We start from the raw sequence: 23,261 nt of genomic DNA on the forward strand, positions 1-23,261 counted from the left end.
ATTTTGAAACTCAGGATCTCACTGAGTTACAAAGGGGCCTCACTAAGTAATCTAGTAAGGTTCGCCAACTAGGTCTCTCCTGTCCCAGCCTCCCAAATGCTGGGATTACAAGTGTGCGACCACCCCCGGCTGCCACTCCATTATATATGAGAGACTTGAGCATCTGCGGGAGCGAGGGTCCTGGAATGAAGCCCCCAAGGATATTAGTAGCAGGATGACTGGAAAGTCATATGATGCTTAAAACATGGACCCCAGAGCCAGACTGCCCAGATTCAAGTCTTGCTTCTGGCCACTAACTAGGGTTTTGGAGAAAATTACTTTTCTGTCCTCAATTTCACATCTGTAAAAATAGAGGTAATAATAGTATCTACTTCAGAGAAATGTTCTGAGAATGAAATGAGTTACATGGCCAGGACTTAGAGAATGCTCGGCGTTGGCTGTTAGGATTGCCACGACTGGACGCCGAGGCACCACGGGCTATGGGCTAACAGAGAAGCAACCCGGGCAGTGAGCCTGGGAGGGAAGAGTTAATGCTTAACTCGAGCCCAACCAGTCGAGTAATGGACACCTGTGACCTGTAACTGGACTAACTGGTTTAGAGTCTGTGGCCTGAGCGCCTGTCCAGCTGTGGGAAAATAGTTTATATGCTTGAATTGCAGTCCCTGCTCGCCCGAAGTAGACATGGTGGTACAGAGTACTGTGGGAAAGGGGAAGACGTGAGCGTGTCTCGGTGGAAAATAGGGTAGAAAGAAATCTCAGTGATAAGACAAATGACGTCCAAACTTGAATCTCTTCCATCATAAACCAACCACAGCCGGGCGTGGTGGCGCACGCTTGTAATCCCTACACTTGGGAGGCGGAGACAGGAGGATCGCGCGCTGGCTTAAGAGACCCTGTTTCCAAATAAAAAAGTATAAAATATGGCCGGGCGTGGTGGCGCATGCTTGTAATCCCAGCATTCGGGAGGCTGAGACCGGAGGATCGCGGTTCGCGTACAGCCTCAGCTACTTAGTGAGGACCTCTGCAACTCAGTGAGACCCGGTTTCAAAATAAAGAATAAAAATTAGGGCAGGGGTATAGCTCAGAGATCAAATGCCCCTGGGTTCCATCCCCAGACCCGCAAAAAAAAAAAAAAAAAAAAAAATGTATAAAATAGGTCTGGGAGTGTAACCCGGAGGTAGAAGGGTTTCCAGGAACCCCAGTATCACAAAAAATTATATATATAATATATAATTTTGGCATATACATATATTTTTTTTTGTGTGTGTGTGTATATACCAACCACAGAGGAACTTAGAAGGAGCTGGGCATGGTGGCACACAACTATAATCCCAGTACTTGGGAGGCTGAGATGGGAGGATTTCAGGTTGAGACCAGCCTCAGAAACTTAGCAAGACTATTTCAAAACAAAATATAAAAACAAACTAACTGGTCCCATGTCTAATAATCCTATGAACATATACTAAAAAAAATTATCTATTCTTTATCTGAAATTCTCTTATTTATTTATTTATTTATTTGTGCTGGAAATTGACCCAAGAGTCATTGTACCTCTGAGCTACACTCCTAGCACTATTTTATTTTTTATGCTGAAATAGTCTCACTAAGTTGTAGGGGGCCTAAGTTTCTGAGACTGGCCACAAACCTGAATCCTCCTGTCTCAGCCTCCCAAGTACTGGGATTACAAGTACATGCCGCCATATCAGGCTTGAAATTCAAATTTAACTGGATATCTTACATTTCCTCTGGCAAGCCTACTCTATCCTTGTGTATTATGTATTTTTTCACTCTTTTTAAAGATTATTTTCATGTACTAGTTATATATTTTTTCCTGGCCCTGGGGATTGAACTCAGGCATTCTGCCTCTAAATTACACCCCCAGTCCTTTTTTTTTAAGCAGGGTTTTGCTAGACTGATGAGAGTCTCACTACTTGCTGAGGCTATCCTTGAACTGGCGATCCTCCTATCTCAGCCTACTAATTACTGGAATTATAAGCATGCATTACCATGCCTGGCTTAATTATGTGATTTTTTAAAAATTAAAAAGAAAGCTGGACATGGTGGCACATGCTTGTAATCTCATTACTTGGGAGGCTGAGACAGGAGGATTACAGGTTCACAGTCAGCCTCAGCTGTTTAGTGAGACCTTCCGCAACTTAGTGAGACCCTGTTTCAAAATAAAGAAGCCGCCAAAAAAAAATTAGAAAAAAATTTTCATTATGAATATAGTTTACTTTTTTGTGTGGTGCTGGAGATTGAACCCAGGGGCATTCTACCTCTGAGCCACACTTCCAGCCCTATTTTTATTCTTTATTTTGAAGCAAGGTCTCACTGAGTTGCAGAGGGCCTCACTAAGTATCTGAGGCTGTCTGCGAACCGTGATCCTCCCGTCTCAGCCTCCCAAATGCTGGGATTACAAGCGTGCGCCACCACGCCCGGCTCCCTGTTTTATTTTTCATTTTGAAATAGGGTCTCACTAAGTTGCTAAGGCTGGCATTGAACCTACAATCCTGCTGTCTCAGCCTCCCAAGTACCGGCATTACAGGTGTGTGCCACCACATCCAGCTATGTAGATTACTTTTGGAAAAGAAAAATGTCATGAATTTTTTAAAAATACCCTTTTTCTGTACTTCCACAAGGACTTTGAGATGCCCAGTTTGTTGCACTGGCAGCTCCCTGAGGAGAAGGGTGGGCAGCAGTGAGAGCCCTCCCTTTGGTTAGAAGTTTCTAAACATGCTCTCGTCCTGTGTGCTTGTAGGTTACCTCCAGAAGCAGCCCTACTTTGGAGCAGTGGTTGGGAGAGTGGCCAACCGAATTGCCAAAGGAACCTTCACGTTGGATGGGAAGCAGTATCACCTGGCCATTAACAGGGAGCCCAACAGTCTGCATGGAGGACTCAGAGGGTTCGATAAGGTGAGGCAGGCACTGGGCAGGGTCCCCTCCTGGCACACTTCACAGCCTCAAACAAGCCTCCTGCCTGGCGAGCACAGTCCTAGGCGCCAGGATGCATGCAGGGTAAGGTGGCCTGGAACAGAGGCTGCTCCCAGGGGCCCAGGGGAGTGGCCGCCATGGCCACAGCCAGGGCCCGTCTTTCTCAAGGCAGGGGACCTTGAGTGAAAGGCTCACAGCCCTGGCTTAGGAAGGACTCTCATAGTGTCCGGATCCGGGAGTAGGTTGAGGAAGCGTGAATTAATGATACTCACTGCCTCCTGCAAGCCGTCCCACATATTACCCTTGACCTTTCTAGAGCCTTGTGTTGTCGCCCAAATAAGAAATCTGAGACCATGAAAGGCACAGACTCTCAGGCGGGGCAGCCAGCTCGGCCTGGCCCCAAGCCCTCATTCCTACACTCTGACAGCTGGTGGCCCCTGTGGGCGCCCCCGTCCAGCGCTCCCCCAGCCCCGTGCCTGTGGTCAGCGCCCTCCCCATGAGCCTGGCACCACTCCCGGGCCTACCCATCCGTTGAAGAGCTCTGTGCTTCAAAATGACCTCAGCTTCATTCCAGTCCCCCCTTCCTAAATAAACTCCCATTCCTTCAGTCAACCCTGAGAAAACACGGTCAGGAAAGCCTCTCGGGGTGGGAATGCCTGGCCTCCAGCTTCCAGCCCCTCTGGGTTAGCCCCAGTGCCTTCCAGCTAGTCTCCTTTCAGGCTAGGAGGGAGAAAGTTCAGGAGAAAGGAGCAGTCCTACGTCTTACCCCCCAGGCTATTTGCTAGAGTGGAGACAGAGGAGATAGGAGTGGTGTGGCAGCAGTCACCTCTCCTGTTGAGGGAAGCTGGTGGTTCGCTTTTCTTTATCCCACCAACTTCCTGTCTGTGGCCTAGAGCCAGACAGCCGCTGGTTCCCCTTTCTTCAGTCCTAACACTGAGAAGAACAAAGGGCAGAGGGTAGCATCTGCTCTGCCAGTATTAGGCAGAGTTTCTGGAACATGCCAGGTCCATGGGCACATCTCACCCAGGGGAAGCTGGGCCCAGCTCTGTTTAAGACCGGGATCTTAGCCGGGCGTGGTGGCGCACGCTTGTAATCCCAGCATTCGGGAGGCTGAGACAGGAGGATCATGGTTCACAGATAGTCTCAGCTACTTAGTGAGGCCCTCTGCAACTTAGTGAGACCCTGTTTCAAAATAAAGAATAAAAAAATAGGGCAGGGGGTGTAGCTCGGAGGTCGAATGCCCCTGGGTTCCATCCCCAGACCCGCAGGAAAAAAAAAAAAAAAAAAGGATCTTCAGAGCAGCCTCAGAACCCCTCCCTTTGTTCCACTGTGGAATGTTTTGTGATCTTGCTTCACATGTATTTTCTTATAAACGCAGCAAAACTGTAAGTATACAGCTTTGTGTTGGCACATACCTATAATCTCAGTACTTGAGAGTCCGAGACAGGAGGATAGTAGGTTTGAGGCCAGTCTTAGCAATTTATGGAGACCCTCGGTAACTTAGTGAGACCCTGTTTCAAAATAAAAAATAAAATAGGGCTGGGGGAGCTAGGCATGCTGGTGCATACTGTAATCCCAGCACTTCAGAGGCTGAGACGGGAGGCCTCAGCTACTTAGTGAGGCCCTCTGCAACTAATTGAGACCGTATTTCAAAATAAAAGAATTAAAATTAGGGCTGGGGGTGTAGCTTGGAGGTAGAATGCCCCTGGGTTCAATACCTAGTACCACAAAAGAGGAAGGGAGGGAGGGAAGGAGGAAACGAGGAAGGAAGGAATGAAGAAAGCCTAGAGATGGAAAATGTCTGGAAATTTGAAAACCACAGGGAGAGGAAAATCTTTTCATGAAAAGAAATTAGTCTTAATGATAATATTGGTTTGCACAAAAACCTTTCTCTCTCTCTCTCTTTTTTTTTTTTTTTTTTCAGTACTGGGGATTGAACCCAGGGGCATTCTACCTCCAAGTTACAACACCCCCCCCCAGCCCTATTTTTTATTCTTTATTTTGAAACAGGGTCTCACTAAGTTGCAGAGGGCCTCACTAAGTAGCTGAGGCTGGCCGAGAACCTGTGATCCTCCTGTCTCGGCCTCCCAGGTACTGGGATTACAGGCGTGCGCCACCACGCCTGGCTCTACGTGAAAGCCTTTCCATTGTATCTTTTATCTGAAGGAGAAAATCTAGGTAGCAAGTTAAAAAATAGTTTCAAATATTTAATTCCTAGAATTTTCCATTTGGGGAATTCTTTTTTTTTTAATTACACATGTAACAGGTTTCCTATTTTAAGTGTCTTGAAAGTTCAACATTCTGGGAGATAATTAGAGTGTAAATTTAATTTTTTTATTAAGCTCAGTGAGCTTGTTTCTGATGCCAGCTGCGCTCATTGTGGACGAAGGCAGAGACCTCCATGCCTGCTGGGCTCCCTTCTGTGAGTACCAGACCCGGCCAAGCACGGCTGGGCAGAGCCTGGGCTCATAGGCCATTCCTCCAGTCCAAGGGGAACTCTGGACCCGTAGATTACCTTCAAGTCTTCTGATGAAATGGAGATTTGAACAAAACTTTCACTGAAACTAGTATGTGAAATAATGTAGACAGCCAGGCCTGAGTTTACATCCCAGCTCTGCCGCTAATTACATGTAGGATTTTAAATATTTCTTTTTCCTTTTAAACTATGCAATATTAAAGGACTCTGTTCCAGCCGGGCGTAGTGGTATACGCTTGTAATCCCAGCATATAGGAGGCTGAGAGAGGAGGATCTCGGTTCGCAGACAGCCTCAGCTACTTAGTGAGGCCCTTTGCAACTCAGTGAGACCCTGTTTAAAAATAAAGAATAAAAAATAGGGCTGGGAGTGTCGCTCAGAGGTAGAATTCCCCTGGGTTCCATCCCTTGTACTGCAAAAAAATAAAATAAAAACAAAAAATAAAAATAAAGGGCTTTGCTCCACTCCTCTGGGATATGGGCGGTGGAAGTAAGTAGGCAAGTTAACTCCACTGGACTTAATTTGCTCATTTGTAAAATGGGATATTAGTTGAAACCATATAAAATTGTCATGTGCAATAGTTTAGACCTACAAGGATGGTCATTTTTTGTGTATGGTACTGGAGATTGAGTCCCGGGGGATTTTACTCTGAGCTACACCCCCAGCCCTATTTTATTTTTTTATTTTGAAACAAAGACTCCCTCATTTGCTAAGCCTGGCCGCAAACCTGCAATCCTGTCTCAGCCTCCTAAGTATGGGGACCACAGGCATAATCCCACATACCTGGCAAAAATGATCATTTAATTTGGTTCGACCAGCCCCTTTCCTTGCAAGATGACTTATATAAGGCTCAACTTATATAAGGTCAACAACTGGTGAGCCTGCTACAAATTGGAGGACAAATCTCATGTCCTCGTGGGCTCCCTAAAGCAACTGGGACTCTGGCCAACTCATGCTGGTAGCTGACGCAGGGAGCGGGCTCAGGGGCTGGTCAATCCATGTGGCTGTGTGACCCTGGGCCAGCAATTTATCCTTTGGGGGCCTCGTTCAAGGGCCGTCCAGGGAGGGTAACGGCACCTACTTTAAGTCAGCTCTGAGACAGATGAGACGATGTCTGTGGAGTGTCGGGCCGGGTGTCTGGGCTCACGGTGGCCCTCGTGAAGAGTGATCCTTCCCCGGGAACTGATCTGAGGGCCTCCAGGGCCACGTTGAGAGGAACCACTATGTCGACTCCCGATTCTTACTCTTCACATTTTCTTGACATTCTTAGAATTGTATCTGCTAGAATAAGACAAAACCTCCAAGGTATTTTTTCCAGATCCTTTACTTTATGGAAGAGATTGATACCCAACTTCACACAATGAGCAAGGAACAAATCTGGCCCCTAAACCGGGACTCCAGACTCGTGGGCCAGAACGCCTCCTGATGGAACAAGTGCCTTATTTGTTTTAAACTCTGCCCAGAGAATAAGAGAATCTTGAAGTAAGAGTGTGTGTGTGTGTGTGTGTGTGTGTGTGTGTGTGTGATACTAGGGGTGAAACAACCCAGGAGCTTTCTACCTCCAGGCTATACTCCCAGACCTATTTTATATTTTATTTGGAAACAGAGTCTCACTAAGTTGCTGAGAGCCAAGTAGCTGAGGCTGGCTTCGAACCTGTGCGATCTTCCTGTCTCAGCCTCCCAAGCGCTGGGATTACAAGCGTGCCCCACCACTCCCGGCTTGTTTTTAATTAACATTTACAACAGCAGACCAGGAAAGAGAGGTTGATTTATTGAAGTTATTTTTAGTACCATTAAGAGTTGTTGCTATGAGATTAAAAGCCTAAAGTATAAATGCCACCACCTTAATTTACTATACAAATCCCTGCAGGCCCCCAAAATGTTCACGAACATGTTTGCGAGTATTGTAAAAGTGACAAAGGCAGATAAACCTGGATTTATCCTACAAAAATATTTTGTAGCCTTGTGTATTACTTTCAACTGTGGAAGAGGGGAATAAAAAGAAAACCCCTCTAAAATAAAAAAATAAAATAAAAAAAGAGTTGTTGCTATATGACATCAGGATAGAGTTTCAAGATTAAAATAAATATATGTCAAAAAAAGAAGAGAGAAAGGAAAACATTATAAATACATACATATAAAGTTAGGGGGAGAGTGTAAGGAATAGGAGTAGGTAAAGAGAAAAAAAATTTTTTTCTCAAAAGCCACTATTGGCTGGGTATAGTAGAGCACATTTGTCATCCCAGTACTTGGGAGGCTGAGACAGGAGGATCACAGGTTAGTGGCCAGCCTCAGCAACTTTGTGAGGCCCTCTGCAACTTACTGTGACCTTGTCTCAAAATAAAAAATAAAATAAGGTTGGGGGTAGAGCTCAGAGGTAGAAAGTCCCTGGGTTTAATTCCCAGTACCAAAAAAAAAAAAAAAAAAAAAAGCCACTATTCTGTAGAAAACAAAGTTTTATTTTATTTATTTATTTATTTTTGTGGTACTGGGGATGAGACCCCAGGGGCATTCTATCTCCAAGCCACACCCCGAGCCCTATTTTTTATTCCTTATTTTGAAACAGGGTCTCACTAAGTTGCAGAGGGCCTCACTAAGTAGCGAGGCTGTCCGCGAACCTCAATCCTCATATCTTAACCTCCCAAATGCTGGGATTATAAGCATGCACCACCACCCTGGCTGGCTGGCTGGCTGGCTTGCTTGCTTGCTTGCTTGCTTTATTTATTTATTTATTTATTATTTATTTTGTGTGTGTGATACTGGGAATGGAGCCCAGGGGCCTTCTACATCTGGGCTACACAACCAGGCCTATTTTTTTTTAATTTCTTTCTTTTCTTTTCTTTCTTTTCTTTCTGTCTTTTTTTTTTTTTTTTTTTTTTTTTTTTGGTGGTACTGGGGTTCCTGGAAGCCCTTCTACCTCCGGGCTACGCTCCCAGACCTATTTTATATTTTTGAAACAGGGTCTCTTACGCCAGCGCGGCTGGCTTCGAACCTGAGCGATCCTCCTGTCTCCGCCTCCCAAGCGCGGGGATTACAAGCGTGCGCCACCACGCCCGGCGTCTGTCTTTCTTTCTTTCTTTCTTTCAAGCAGGACGTCACTGAGTTGCTAAGGCTGTCAGTGAACCTGTGATCCTCCTGTCTCAGCCTCCCAAGTACTGGATTAAAAGTTTGCATCATCACGCCCAGCTTCAAAACCAAGTTTTAGATCAGTTAAAGTGTAGGCTTAGCCAGGCATGGTGGCACAGTTTGTAATCCCAGGGCTTGGGAGGCTGAAACAGGAGGATCGCACAGGTTCGAAGCCAGCCTTAGCTACTGAGTGAGGCTCTCAGCAACTTAGTGAGACCCTGTTTACAAATAAAGTATAAAATAGGTCTGGGAGTATAGCCCAGAGGTAGAAAGCCCCTGGGTTCCACCCTCAGTACCACAAAAGAAAAAGAAAAATACATAAAGAGCAGCTGTTATTAAAAGCCTTAGTGGTTATATAACCATTTTCCTTTCTGGAATCCTCTGCCCGTGCATATTGAAATGTGGCATTTGGCTTGGGATTGGAGTGACTGAGAGGCTTTTAAAACACTTTTTTGTAGGTCCTCTGGACCCCTCGGGTGCTGTCCAACGGTGTCCAGTTCTCCCGCGTCAGTCCAGATGGTGAGGAAGGCTACCCCGGAGAGTTAAAAGTCTGGGTTACCTACACCCTGGATGGCGGGGAGCTTGTGGTCAACTACAGAGCACAGGCCAGTCAGACCACGCCCATCAATCTAACCAACCACTCGTATTTCAACCTGGCAGGCCAGGTAAGTGAACCTGCTTTTTCTCTCCTGCTGCAACTGACTTGCTTTGTGGAATCACCACCCGGTGGCTGGACAGACCAAGCCACTGTGAACTTACTCCAGCGATGGGATCATCTCCACATGGGGGAAAAGGGCCCTCATAGCAGGTGCTCAGCGAAACTCGGAAGCCGTAATGAATGAACTGTTCGCCCAGAGAAAGTATCTGCTTCCCACAGCTATTTTAGAACTCCCTCTGACCTAATTGCAGCATGTGCTTGCATTTGCCTCTCTTATTGTACTCCTACCGCCCCCCAGATTGCTTCCATTTAAGGTGCCTGACACCTTTTTTATTGGTGCACTGTAGTCATACATCTTAATGGGATAAAAGACTTGTGGAGACATACATGCACACATCACCAATTAGCCCTTACCCGATCCCCACCCCACTCCCTCCCCATCCCTCCTTCCCATGCTTGGCTTAGTGATTGACTTTGATATGTTTAAGTACATCATGTGCTTTAGAGAGTGCCCTCTTCCCCTCTGCCCGCTCTGCAGATTATATCTAGTACCTCCTCCCTATCTCAAGAGCCCATCACCGGCCAGTCAACCTGAGTCACTTTGGAAGATTTCCCACAATATGGTCTGCACAGCCACCCAGTAACGTCTTCCAATTTTACCTTCCCCTCTTTTAGGAGTTTGCTGCTGATCTGCTGATTTGGGGCAGTGGGGGGAGGGGGTTCTTTAACAACAGAGTTAACTGGTTCTTTTATAATTTTCAAAGTTCTTCCTTTAAAAATAAGAAAGATGAGCCTGGCACAGTGGCACACACGTAAGAGGCTGGTGAGACAGGAAGATGGCAGGTTAGAGGCCAGTGCAGGGTAACTTAGTAAGACCTTTCTTAAAATAACAAATAAAAAGGGCGGGAGTGTAGCTCAGAAGCAGAATGCTCCTGGGTTCGATCCCCAGTACCACAAAAAAATAAATAAAATAAGGAAGATGGTTCTTCACTTTCTTCTTCTCCTCCTCCTTCTTCCTCTTCTTTTTGAAAGAGTCAGGGTCTTGCTAAGTATCTGAGGCTGGTCCAAACCTGAGATCCTTCTGTCTCAGCCTCCCAAGTACTGGGATTACAGGCGTGCACCACCTCGCCTGGCTTTCATTTGCTTGTTCTTATCTTCCAGAACATCCACCATCCCTTAGTACCAAAAAAACTAAAAATTAAAAAACTGGGCTGGGAACCGGGCGTAGTGATACACGCTTGTGATCCCAGTACTTGGGAGGCTGAGATAGGAGGATAAAAGTTCACGGCCAGCCTCATCTATTTAGTAAGAACTTCTGTAATTTACTGAGACCCTGTTTCAAAAATAAAGAATAAAAAATAAGACTGGTGCCGAGCATGGTGGCGCATGCTTGTAATCCCAGCAATCCATAGGCTGAGACTGGAGGATTGCGGTTCATGGACAGTCTCAGCTACTCAGTGAGGTCCTTTGCAATTCAAGTGATAACTTGTTTTGAAATAAAGAATTAAAAAAATAGGGCTGGGCGTGTAGCTAGGAGGTAGAATGTCCCTGGGTTCAATTTCCAGTATCACACACACACACACACACACACACACACACACACACACACACACACACAAGACTAGGGGTGTAACTTAGGGGTAGAATGCCCTTGGAATCAAACCCTAGTACAAAAAAAAAAAAAAAAGAAGCCCTTGTCCTACTCTGAGAAGCATTATTGTCTATCTCAAGCCTTTTCCGGGGAAATAGCTCAAAATGTGACACTGAAAGTGATCGGGTAGGCTGGGCATGGTGGCACATGCCTGTAATGCCAGTACTGGGAGACTGAGGCAGGAACATCTCAAGTTCGAAGTCAGCCTCAGCAACTTAGCAAGGCCCTTCGCAACTTAGTGAGACCCTATTTCTTTGTTCTCTCTCTCTTTCTCTCTCTCTCTCTCTCTCTCTCTCTCTCTCTCTCTCTCTCTTTCTCTCTCTCTCTCTCTCTCTCTCTCTCTCTCTCTGCAGCTGGAGATGGAACTCAGGGGCATTCTACCTCTGAACTATACCCCCAGCCTTATTTTTTAATTTTATTCTTTATCTTGAAACAGGGTCTCACTGAGTTACAAAGGGCCTCACTAAGTAGCTGAGGCTGTCCTCGAGCCTAGATCCTCCTGTATCAGCCTCCCAAATCCCAAATGCTGGTATTAGAAGCTTAGTGAGACCCTATTTCAAAATAAAAAATAGATTAGGAGCCAGGCATGGTAATGCACACTTGTAATCCCAGGACTTGGGAAGCTGAATCAGAATGATCACAGGTTTACTGCCAGCCTCAACTACTTAGTGAAAGGCCCTCTGCAACTTAGTGAGACCCTATTTCAAAATAAAGAATAAAAAATAGGGCAGGGGGTGTAGCTTAGAGTTAGAATGTCCTTAGATTCAATCCCCAGTACTGTAAAAATAAATAAATATAAAATAAAATTGGGCTGGGGGTATAGCTTAGAGGTAGACCACCCCTGGGTTCAATCATCAGCACCAATAATGATAATAATAATATTATTAAATTAAAAAGTAAAAAAAGTAGTAAGAAGGGGGTGTGGCTCAGTGCTTGTGTAGCATGCACAAAGCCTTGGGTTCAATTCCTAGTACAAAAATAAATTTTAAAAGTATCCACTTCACTTCATCATATATATATATGTAAACGTGTACAAATAAAGATATATAAATATATAAAAGATGAGCTGGCTAACTTTTTATATATTTACACATATATTATATAAGTATATATTATTTACATGTTTATATATTTATAATACTTTATATATATTTGTTTTTATTTCTGAATGTAATGAAAAGTATTTTATTCTATTTTGGGCCCCAAGCATTGGCTCATCATCGCTTTTTTTTTTTTTTTTTTTTTTTGGAGGTACTGGGGTTCCTGGAAACCCTTCTACCTCCGGTCTACACTCCCAGACCTAGTTTATATTTTTATTTGGAAACAGGGTCTCTTAAGCCAGCGCGGCTGGCTTTGAACCTGTGCGATCCTCCTGTCTCCGCCTCCCAAGCACGGGGATTACAAGCGTGCGCCACCACGCCCAGCCTGGCCCATCCCTTCTAAGTTTGAAGGTTAGAGGCTACCTTTTTTTCCCTTCTTTTCTTTTTCTGGTTTGAAACAGGCTCTTGTTAAGTTGCTAAGGCTGAGGCTGGTCTCAATCCTGAGATCCTCGTATCTTTGACTTCCAAGTACTGGGATTCCAGGTGTAATCCCACACCCAGGAACCAAGACTTTTTTTCTAGAAGCCACCACACTCCCCACACTCCCTGTGCCAGCAGACTCTCACACTCTGTTGGCCAAAAGTGTGACCCCTTTTCCTCCTGACCCAAATGTAAGCAAAGGATTTAACCACTATAATTGGCTTAGACCAATCAAAATTTGTCCTCTAGATATGGGGAAAGGGAATCCCTGGCCTCACACAGACTAAATCAACAAGTCAGGTCTCTGCTAGGAGAAAGGGGTGGGGTATAGAGAGAGGGAGGGTTGCTATGGCTTTGGGTGGGAGCTGAATGAGCCGAGACAGAAAAACTGTAGGTTTGAGACTAGCCTCAGCAGCTTAGCAAGGTCCTCAGTAACTTAACATGACCCTGTTTCAAAATAAAAAATAAAGCTGAGGGTGTGGTTTGGAGGTAGACTGCTCCAGCTCCGCTCCGCTCAGGGTTGGTCAGCCTTGGCACCGTTGACGTTTTGGGTCAGATCATTCTTTGCTGTGGCAGAAAGGGGTGGGAGGGCAGAGACCTTCCCTTGGTTCCTGGTTCCCATCTTCTCTTGGGAACTTAAACTGTGTTACTACTGATAATAAAAATGAATCCTTTCTAGTAAAAACATACATAAGCCGGGCGTGGTGGCACATGCTTGTAATCCTAGTACTCGGGAGGTTAAGACAGAATTATGGGTTTGTGGCTAGCCTCAGCTATTTAGTGAGGCCCTCTGCAACTTAATGAGACCCTGTTTCAAAATAAAGAATAAAAAATAGGGCTGAAGGTGTAGCTCAGAGGTAGAATGCCCCTGGGTTCCATCCCCACTACCGCAATATATATATGTATATTTTCCAATTAGCAAATAGCACAACATATCTTTACTAAAATGTTCCCTGGAAAAAATGGGGACATCACACCCCACTTTTACACCAATAGAAATGAGATTCCAGAGAGCAATATGACTCCCCTGGGGCTGCTCAGTGAGACAGAAACTAAAGCCCTGGCCTTTTCACACCCTGGGTCCAGGGTTCACGTGCCAGCCTTTCCTCACCCCGCCACCCTGCACTGGGGACCAAGCCCAGGGCCTTGCACACTGAGCTACATCCCCAGACCTTTTCATTGTGTTTTTTTTTTTTTTAATTTTGGGGGCAGGATTTCTCCATATTGCTGAGGCTCACCTCAAACTTATGGTCCTCCCACCTCAGCCTCCCAAGTAGCTGAGATTACAGGCACGTACCATCGCACCCGGCCTGGACCAGCCTTTGACTCTCCCCTAAAAGAGAAAACTCTCAGAAGCAGGCACTCCAGGCCTGACTCCTGGGCTTCTGTCATGAGGCTGGGTGTGGCTCCTCTGGGCAGGAGCTGGGCCAAAGGGGGGTGAGCCTGGAAGGTCCTCTCCATGGTCCCCTCAGATGTAGCTGGAAGCGAGTCTACTTGGCCAGGACCACGCAGGACTGTGTAGGAGGGCCAGTGACCTTTGCTCCTCTGTTTGTTCCACTAGGAAGCCAAGGTCCAAAAGGCCTCCAAGCCACAGTGGCCTCCTTGACTCTGACCTTCATCTGCCACTTAGAAAAGAAAATGCATAACCAGGTGCAGTGGCACACACCTGTAATCCTAGTACTCGGTAGGCTGAGACAGGATTGCAGGTTGGAGACCTACCTCTGAAACTTAGTGAAATCCTCAGCAATTTAGCAAGAACCTGTTTGAATTTATTTTTTATTTATTTATTTTTTTTTGGTGGTACTAGGAGTGGAACCCAGACAGAGGCTTTCTATCTCTGGGCTATACTCCCAGACCTATTTTATACTTTATTTGGAAACAGGGTCTCACTAATTTGCTGAGAGCCTAAGTAGCTGAGGCTGGCTTCAAACCTGTGCAACTCTCCTGTCTCAGCCTCCCAAGCACTGGGATTACAAACGTGTGCCACCAAGCCTGGCTGAACCTGTTTGAAACATTTTTTTAAATGGCCTGGGGGTATAGCCTGGAAGTAGGAGGCCTCCGAGTTGAAACCCTAGTAGAATGGAGGGAAGGGAGGAAAGGAGCCAAGGACAAAGAAGAAGAAAGGAAGGAAGGAAGGAAGGAAGGAAGGAAGGAAGGAAGGAAGGAAGGAGTAAAGGAGTATGTTGGGGTCACACCTTGAAAGCTTCTTCCAAATTTATCAGTGGCTATCTGGAGGCTCTGTCTACTAACACTTAAATGATTGTAATTTTTTTTTTTCCAGTACTGGGTAATGGAACCCAGGGGCATTCTACCTCTGAGCTACACCCCCAGCCCTATCTTTCATTCTTTATTTTGAAATGGTCTCACTAAGTTGCAAAGGGCCTCATTAAGTAGCTGAGGCTGTCCTCAAACCATTGTGATCCTCCTGTCGCAGGCTCCCAAATCAAATGCTGGGATCAGAAGCATGTGCCACCATACCCGGCTTTGATTGTAATTTTTTTAAACGTGTGTGTGTGTGTGTGTGTGTGTGTGTGTGTGTGTGTTTACTGGGGATTGAATCCAGGGGGCATTCTCTCAGCTACACCCCAGTCCTCTTTTAGTTTTTGTTTTAAAACAGGGTCTCGCTAGGTTGCTCAGAGTCTCACTAAGTTGCTGAGGCTGTCCTTGAACCTGCAGTCCTCCCGTCTCAGCCTCCCAAGGACTAGAATTGCAGATTGGCACCACCATTCCCACTCAGCTAAATGATGGTAACTAATCATCACTGTTGATCATTTGGGATTCCTGACATTTGTGTCAATGTCTGAAAACATTTTTTGCAAGAGAAATTACAAAGCAAACATGTAAAATAAGACTAAGTAGTAAATCTTTTCTTTTTTCCATTTCTTTTTCCTCCCAGGGTTCCCCAAATATATATGACCATGAAGTCACCATCGAAGCTGATGCCTTTCTGCCTGTGGATGAAAACCTCATTCCTACAGGTTGGTGAATGGAAGCTTTTTATGTAAATGGCCCCCATAGGTTGGATTTCAGTCCTGAAAGGACATTAGTGAGGAAACTAGTGGACAAAGTCTGTGGTTCATAGAATTATAGCAATGTTAACTTTTTTCTTTCTTTCTTTTTTTTTTTTTGTGGGACTGATATTTGCATCATGTTTCTGTAAATGTTAACATTCGGAAAAGCTGTGTGAAAAGCATAGAGAGACGTACTATTTTTACCACATTTCTGTAAGTCTAAAATTACTTCAAAATTTAAAAATTAAAAAAAAAAATCTACACAAGCCAGGCGTGGTGGTGCACGCTTGTAATCCCAGCATTCGGGAGGCTGAGACTGGAGGATCGGGGTTCATGGACAGCCTCAGCTTCTTAGTGAGGCCCTTTGCAACTCAGTGAGACCCTGTTTCAAAATAAAGAATAAAAAATAGGGCTAGGGTATAGCTTGGAGGTAAAATGTCCATAGTTCCATCCCCAGTACCACAAAAAAAATCTACACAAGTTGAACAAAAGTTTAATGCAGGCCTTACACTGCAGGTCAAGCTCCTTGTGCTTCCTCCCAGTAAACTCTTGGACCATGACAAGCAAACTTTTATTTTACTTATTTATTTATTATTATTTTCTTTTCAAGTCTGGTGATGGAACCAGACTGAAAACTGAAGGTTTTTCAGGTTTACCAAACACCTGCTTTATACTATGTGAGTACTTTTGTTTTAGTTTGGCCTCATTAAAACAATAGGGTTGTAGCTGAGCACGGTGGTCCACGACTGTAATCCCAATCCTTGAGAGGCTGAGACAGGAGGATTCAGGTTTGAGGCCAGCCTCAGCAATTTAGGAAGACCTCAGCAACTTAGTAAGCCCTGTTTCAAAATAAAAAATAAAAAGAAGCCAGGCATGGTGATACATGCCTGTAATCCCAGTACTTAGGAGGCTGAGGCAGGAGGATCACGGTTCACAGCCAGCCTCAGCTACTTAGGGGGGACTTTCACAGCTTAGTGAGACCTTGTTTTAAAATAAAGAATAAAAAATAGGGCTGGGGTTGTAGCTCAGGGGTAGAATGCCCCTGGGTTCCACTTCTAGTACCAGAGAATAAATAAATAAATAGCCAGGCATGGTGGCACACACTTACAATCCTAGTACTTGGGAGGCTGAGACAGGAGGACTGCAGGTTCAACACCAGTCTCAGCAACTTAGTGAGATCCTGTTTCAAAATCAAATTAAAATCAGGCTGGAGGTATAGCTCAGAGGTAGAATGCCCCTGGGTTCAATCCCCAGCAACATAAGCACGCACGCACACACACACACACACACACACACACACACACACACACACACACACTGGTGGAATAATAATGAGAAATTGAAGTAAATGAGCTAAAATTTTGGGCATCCCAGCTTTGACTATTTTCCTGGCTCCAACACTGGGTTTAAAGGCTTTTCTGTTTGTCTTGGGAACATGTGTCATCTTCTGATATTTAAATGACTCAATCCGTGAGCAGAGGAGGCTGGCTCATCTTGTCCTACATGCAGAATTATTGCGCTAGAACTCAGTGTTGTCAGCTGCAAGAAGAAAAATAGCAGTGGCTTGCTGTCTGGTGAGTGATAAGAAAGTGAAATAAGGATCTACTAAAGGCAATAATGCTATGAAATGAGTGCATATTTATTTGTGTGTATTTGTAAAATCTTGGGCTATGGTATTGAGTTTTGATCAGATGAAGGCCACAAAAATATAGAATCATGCCATGTAAAGATTGCTTGTTGCCGGGCATGATGGCGCACGCTCGTAATCCCAGCATTCGGGAGGCTGAGACAGGAGGATTGTGGTTCGCGGACAGCCTCGGCTACTTAGTGAGGCCCTTTGTAACTCAGTGAGACCCTGTTTTGAAATAAAGAATAAAAAAATAGGACTGGCCGGGCATGGTGGCGCACGCTTGTAATCTCCGCGCTTGGGAGGCAGAGACAGGAGGATCGCGCAGGTTCGAAGCCAGCCGCGCGTGCTGGCTTAGGAGACCCTGTTTCCAAATAAAAATGTAAAAATAGGTCTGGGAGTGTAGCCCGGAGGTAGAAGGGCTTCCAGGAACCCCAGTACCACCAAAAAAAAAAAAAAAAAAAAAAAAATAGGACTGGGTTTGGGAGACAGGAAGTTCTCACAGGTTCAAAGCCAGCCCCAGCTACTTAATGAGGCCCTTTGTAACTCAGTGAGACCCTGTTTCCAAATGAAGAATTAAAAAAATAGGGCTGGGGTGTCGCTCGGAGGTAGAATGCCCCTGGGTTCCATTCTCAGTACAGGAAAAAAAAAAGTTCGCTTGTCATGGTCCAAGAGTTTACTGTGAGGAAGCACAAGGACTTCCACCTGCAGCGTAAGGACTGCCTTAAACTCTCATTCATCTCGGTCCTGCACCATAAATGGCTTTAGGGCAAAATTGTATACCTTGCGCAGTGTTTAACCCCATAGACTCCTTTCTCCTTTTCCTGTAAACAGGAGGAACATTGAACTCAACCGGATTCTGTTGAAGAGTAAATTTTCTTTTTTTTTTTATTTTATTGGTGCATTGTATTCATACATCATAGTGGGATACAAACTTTTGTAGACATACATGCACACATCGCCCAGTCAGCCCCCACCCGATCCCCACCCCATTCTCTTCCCATCCCTCCTTCCCATGCTTGGCTTAGTGGTTGACATCTAGTATTATAGCAATTTATCCAAAATTAACAATGATAATCTCTCATAACAGTTTCATTTGTCTGATACCAAGCTTTTGATGACTTAAAGATAACATTTCAATATTTCTATTTACTTTCTTTCTTACCAGAGAATATTTTTTTCTATTTTTTAGGTGAAACTATCATGTATTTATATATTTATTTTTCAGAAAAAAAATCTATCCTAATATGGAATATGGACTCTAGATACCCAAAACGATCTTGAAAAAGAACAAAGCTAGAAGATATATATTTTCTGATTTCAAACCATATAAAGCTACAATAATTGAAACAGTGTAGTACTGTTACAAAGGCAGATATATAAACCATTGGAGTTAAATAAAAGCCTAGAGCTAAATTCTTCCCTATATTGTCAAGGTATTTTTGACAAGGTTTCCACGAACATTTGGTGGTGGAAATAATAATCTTTTAACTAAATATTGTTGAAAAATAATAATTAAATGGAAAAGAATAAAATTGGACCCTTACCTAATCCCATATACAAATATTAACTCAAAATAGATAAAAGACCTAAATATAAATCTTAAGACTATAAACTTTTAGGAGAAAATCTGGGTCATAAAACCCCATAGACTCCTATCTCCTTTTCCTGCAAACAGGAGGAACATTGAACTCAACCGGATTCTGTTGAACAGTAAATTTTCTTTAAAAAAAAAAAAAAAGGGGGGGGGGTGTGGGGGATATGCCAGGGATGGTGGCGCACACTTGTAATCCCAGGATTTGGAAGGCTGAGACAGGAGAATTGCAGGCTCGCGGCCAGCCTCAGCAGCTTAGTGAGGCTCTCCGCAACTTAAGGCTGGGGGTAGAGCTCAGAGATAGAATGCTCCTAGGTTCAATTCCCAGTACCGCTGCAAAAAAAAATGAGGATACATATGTGAGGCAAGTTTTCATTTTGCCAAGTTTGAAAGCTATCTCATAACCGGAGACTGTGGTGTGAGCCTATAATCCCAGCTATCCAGGAGGCTGAGGCAGGAAGATTGCTTTGAAGTCAGCCTGGGTGACTTAGTTAAGACCTTGTATGAAAGGAAAGGAAGGGAAGGGAAGGGAAGGGAAGGGAAGGGAAGGGAAGGGAAGGGAAGGGAAGGGAGAGAAAAAGGAAGCAATAAATACAGGGTTATAAAAACTAAGAATGTGTTATCCAAATATCAGTATCCACAAGGGCTTCATTCCAGGATCCCCCTTGGATACCAAAATCTGCAGATGCTGAAATAATCCCGTATATAAAATAGCATAATATTTGCATATAACTCACCCACATGCCCCCTTATACTTCTTTCTTGAGTGCGTGCGTGCGTGCGTGCGTGTGTATGTGTGTGTGTGTGTGTGTGTGTGTGTGTGTGTGTGTGTGTTAATAGGGGTGGAATCCAGGAACCTTCTATCTCTGGGTAGAATATATTACCAGCCCTATTTTATTTTTTTATTTGGAGATAAGGTCTTGCTAAATTGCTGAGAGCCTGCAATCCTCCTGTCTCAGCCTCCAAATCACTGGAATTACAAGCATGTGCCACCAACGCCTGGCATCATTTCACTTTTTTAAGAATTATGATGGCAGATTATCCAAATATATATCAGTTTTCTGTGGATCAGTGAAAATTTTATCATGCACTCATAATTGAAACTCAGTAAGTCCAGTGTGTGTGTGTGTGTGTGTGTGTGTGTGTGTACATTCCTGGAAATTAAGACCAGGAGCCTTCTACCGCCAAGCTACACCTAGGGCCCTATTTTTTATTCTTATTTTGAAACAGGGTCTTGCTAGATTGATGAGTCTCGCTACCTGCTGATACTGTTCTGGAAACTGCAATCCTCCTGTCTCAGCCTCCCAAGTTCTGGGATGCCTGGCTCAATGCCCAGCTCAATAAGGCCACTTCTAATTCTTACATTCTGTGATTCTGTGAGGCTCCTAGTATGGCATTTTATGCTCCTATTATGGCACCACATTAGAATTCTATCGTGGTAGTAAATAAGTCACAGTAACTTCAGCACTCGTGAAGTGTATTATTTTTTTCCATCTCTCCATATGATCCTTAGTCCCATGTTACACCTGTTTTCCCCATGATACTTAAACAGAAATTGTATGATTCTTTCAGAACATCCTCCCAAAATGGGCGATGACTGTGGCTTTACACCTCGGCGATGTAATAATTCACATACCTGGTCCACTTTCAGTCAAAAGCAAATCTCTAGAAGCCCGGATTTCATCTATTTCCCCCCCCCCCCCCGGTACTGAGGATAGAACCCAGGGGCATTCTACCTCCGAGCAGCCCCAGCCCTATTTTTTATTTTGAAACAGGGTCTCACTGAGTTGTAGAGGGCCTCACTAAGTAGCTGAGGCTGTCCGCGAACCGCGATCCTCCGGTCTCAGCCTTCCGAATGCTGAGATTACAAGCGTGAACCACCATGCCTGGCTTCATCTGACTCTTAACGTTAACTATAAAGCCAGTGGGGAGCAGGTGGCTTAATTCTAAAATGATGAAAAGGGCCTGCCCATCCTTTCATCATTCAGAAATGATCCCCAAGAGCTGCTGGCCTCGCCAAGAGTCGCCACCTAGTGGACAAGTCGGCTAGAATTTTATTCCTTAGTATGGAAAGTGTCTGGGTAGATGATAGATATAATAACTTAGAATTGTTGACATGGAGGGAAAGCACAGTCTGGGTGCTCCCAGGTAAAGGAAACAAGAGTTAACAGAAAAACATGGAAGGCCAAGTGGAAGTTTGTGAGGCAGAGAGGAGCAGAAAGATGTTCTGGATGAAGATAAACAGGCCCAGGAGTGCAGGAAGTGGCAAGGCGGTCCCAAGGAAGGGCTCTGATTGGCTGGACCATGGCTGTCCCAGGGAAAGGCTCTGATTGGCTGGACCGTGGCTGTCCCAGGGAAGGGCTCTGATTGGCTGGACCATATCAGATCAGCACCAGCTTCCATGCACCTGCAGTCCCCAAGTCAGCCCATGGTCAGCCCAGGCTGACCTGAAGTTCAAGACCAACCCAGCCAGAGCACACTGACAGATGTGCCCGAGTTCGGCCAGAAGTGGACCAACCACAGACCACTTTCCCTGAGATTTCCTGAGGAACCCATTCGACCAGCCACAGCCTGTTAAGACTTCTGGAGACTGACATGCTGTATCTGACAACTGTGGTTTTATTGAATTGAGAAAAAGAAGACACCAATGACCAGTGAGATGAGATAAAGGTTTATGATAATAATTGCTGGTATTTCAGAGAAGGCTTTATAAATAATCCATACCACAACCCTGTAAGATAATTTCTGTTGTTTTTTTGTTTGTTTGTTTGTTTGTTTTTTTTTTTTTTACGTTCAACAGATATGGAAACTGCAGAACAAGGACTTTAAGTAACTTAGTGAGGCTATGGTTTAGTTGTGTTTTGACTGTCCCCAAAGCCTCATGTGCTAGAGATTTGGGCCCCAGGTATCAGGGTTTAGGAGGTAGGGCGTAGTATGAGATAATTAGATCATAGGGGACCATCCTCAGAAGGGACTGGTGCTGGTTTTTGAGTGAGTTCTTGTGAGAGTGGGTTGTTATAAAGGGAGGCCACCTCGCTGGGAATGGTGGCACACACTTGTAATCCCAGCATTTGAGGGGCTGAGACAGGAGAATCGCAGTTCGCGGACATCCTCAGCTACTTAGGCCCTTTGCAACTCAATGAGACCCTGTTTCAAAATAAAGAATAAAAAATAGGGCTGGGGGTGCAGCATGGAGGTAGAATGCCCCTGGGTCCCATCCCCATTACTACAAAAAAATAAAAATAAAAATAACAAGTAAATAAAGGGAGGCCACCTAATGCACCTGGCCTCTTCTCACACAGCTGCTTCCCATGCCATGTTGTGACACAGCAGGGGGACCCTCACCAGACAGGCCCACCAGATCTTAGATGTCAGCCTCTAAAACCATAAGCTAAAAACACTTTTTTTTGCTGGGTGTGGTGGTGCATACTTGTAATCCCAGTACTTGAGAAGCTGACACAGGAAGATTGTAGGTTCCAACCTCAGCAATCGAGTGAAACTCTCAGCAACCTAGCGAGACCTTGTTTCAAAACAAAAAAATAAAATAGAGTGGAGCTCAGACGTAGACTGCCCCTGGGTCCAATCCTCAGTGCCACCCCCCCCCCAAAAAAAAGAGCCAAAAGCAAAAAACAAACTTTTGGCAGAATTTGGACAGCTGTCATTCCCATTTTTTCCCCACCTTTTGTGCAGGTAATGTTACACCTTCTTTGTTTTCCTTCTCTTCAACTTACTTCTAGTTTACTAAAGAGAGCAAAAAAACCAAGTTTATTCAAATTTTATTTTAAAAAGGGAGAAAAGGAGCCGAGCAGAGTGGTGCATGCCTGTAATCCCAGCACTTGGGAGGCTGAGACAGGAGCGTTGCAGGCTCAAGACCAGCCTCAGCAACTTACCGAGACCCTCAGAAACTTAGCAAAACCCTGTTTCCAAAAGACATTTTTTTTTTTTTTTTAAGGGCTAGCCTGCCCCTGGGCTCAATCCCCAAGGGATTAGGGAGGGGGAAATCCTGAGTTAAAAGCAGGAATTTAAACATCTGGCTTGTGAAGCAGACAAGGAGGGGGATGTAGGAAAGGAACAACTCCCAGCCAGGCCCCTGGAGCTCAGAGCTCTCTGTGCCCTCAGTCAGCTCGAGGCCATTGTTCTGTTGCAGCACACACCCGTGTTTGTGACACATCCCTCCTCTGGCTGGTTCTTGGTTTCCTTATCTGAAAAAAATCTTACTATTATCAAGTTATGTTCAAAGTTCACTTTCATAAGTATGCATGTGGGTCATTACTGTTGAAGAGGATAGGAAATCACCTTTGAGAGGAAATCCACACACTTAGTACAAGAAAAGCTTTGGCGCTTGCAGGGTAACCTTCAGCTATCTGGAGGACTCACTTCCAGTAGGCGCTTGGTAATGGGCTAATTCCAGACTCTCGGCTCTCCCAGCTTCCCTGGGCAGCTGCTTGGTTGTGTTGAAGCCCTTAGAAGCCAGCAGAAGAGGGCTAACATCAACCCTGGTCTCCTGGCACGAGCTTGGCTCTTACTCCAGAAATCAGCTGCTGTGCTCACCCTCCTCCTTGGCTCTGCATCCCAGATCCTGGCCTGTGTGCTTGTTTTGTTTTGTGATTCCAGGGATTGAACCCAGGGGTATTCTACCTCTGAGCCAACCCCTAACCTTATTGGTTTT

General features: G+C 44.9%; 1 protein-coding gene across 1 annotated transcript in view; it reads left to right on the top strand.

The window, feature by feature from the left end:
• Nucleotides 1-23,261, top strand: part of GALM (galactose mutarotase) — a gene marked incomplete at both ends in the record, with an annotated part of 67,004 nt that overhangs the window by 12,068 nt on the left and 31,675 nt on the right. The window contains 3 exons of the mRNA XM_080712037.1: nt 2,759-2,913; nt 8,990-9,196; nt 15,257-15,338. Of these exons, the coding sequence (XP_080568163.1) occupies nt 2,759-2,913; nt 8,990-9,196; nt 15,257-15,338 (444 nt within the window). The remainder of the gene's footprint in view (nt 1-2,758; nt 2,914-8,989; nt 9,197-15,256; nt 15,339-23,261) is intronic.

This window comes from Muscardinus avellanarius (assembly GCF_963383645.1).
Source record: "Muscardinus avellanarius genome assembly, chromosome: 15".
Lineage (NCBI taxonomy): Eukaryota > Metazoa > Chordata > Mammalia > Rodentia > Gliridae > Muscardinus > Muscardinus avellanarius.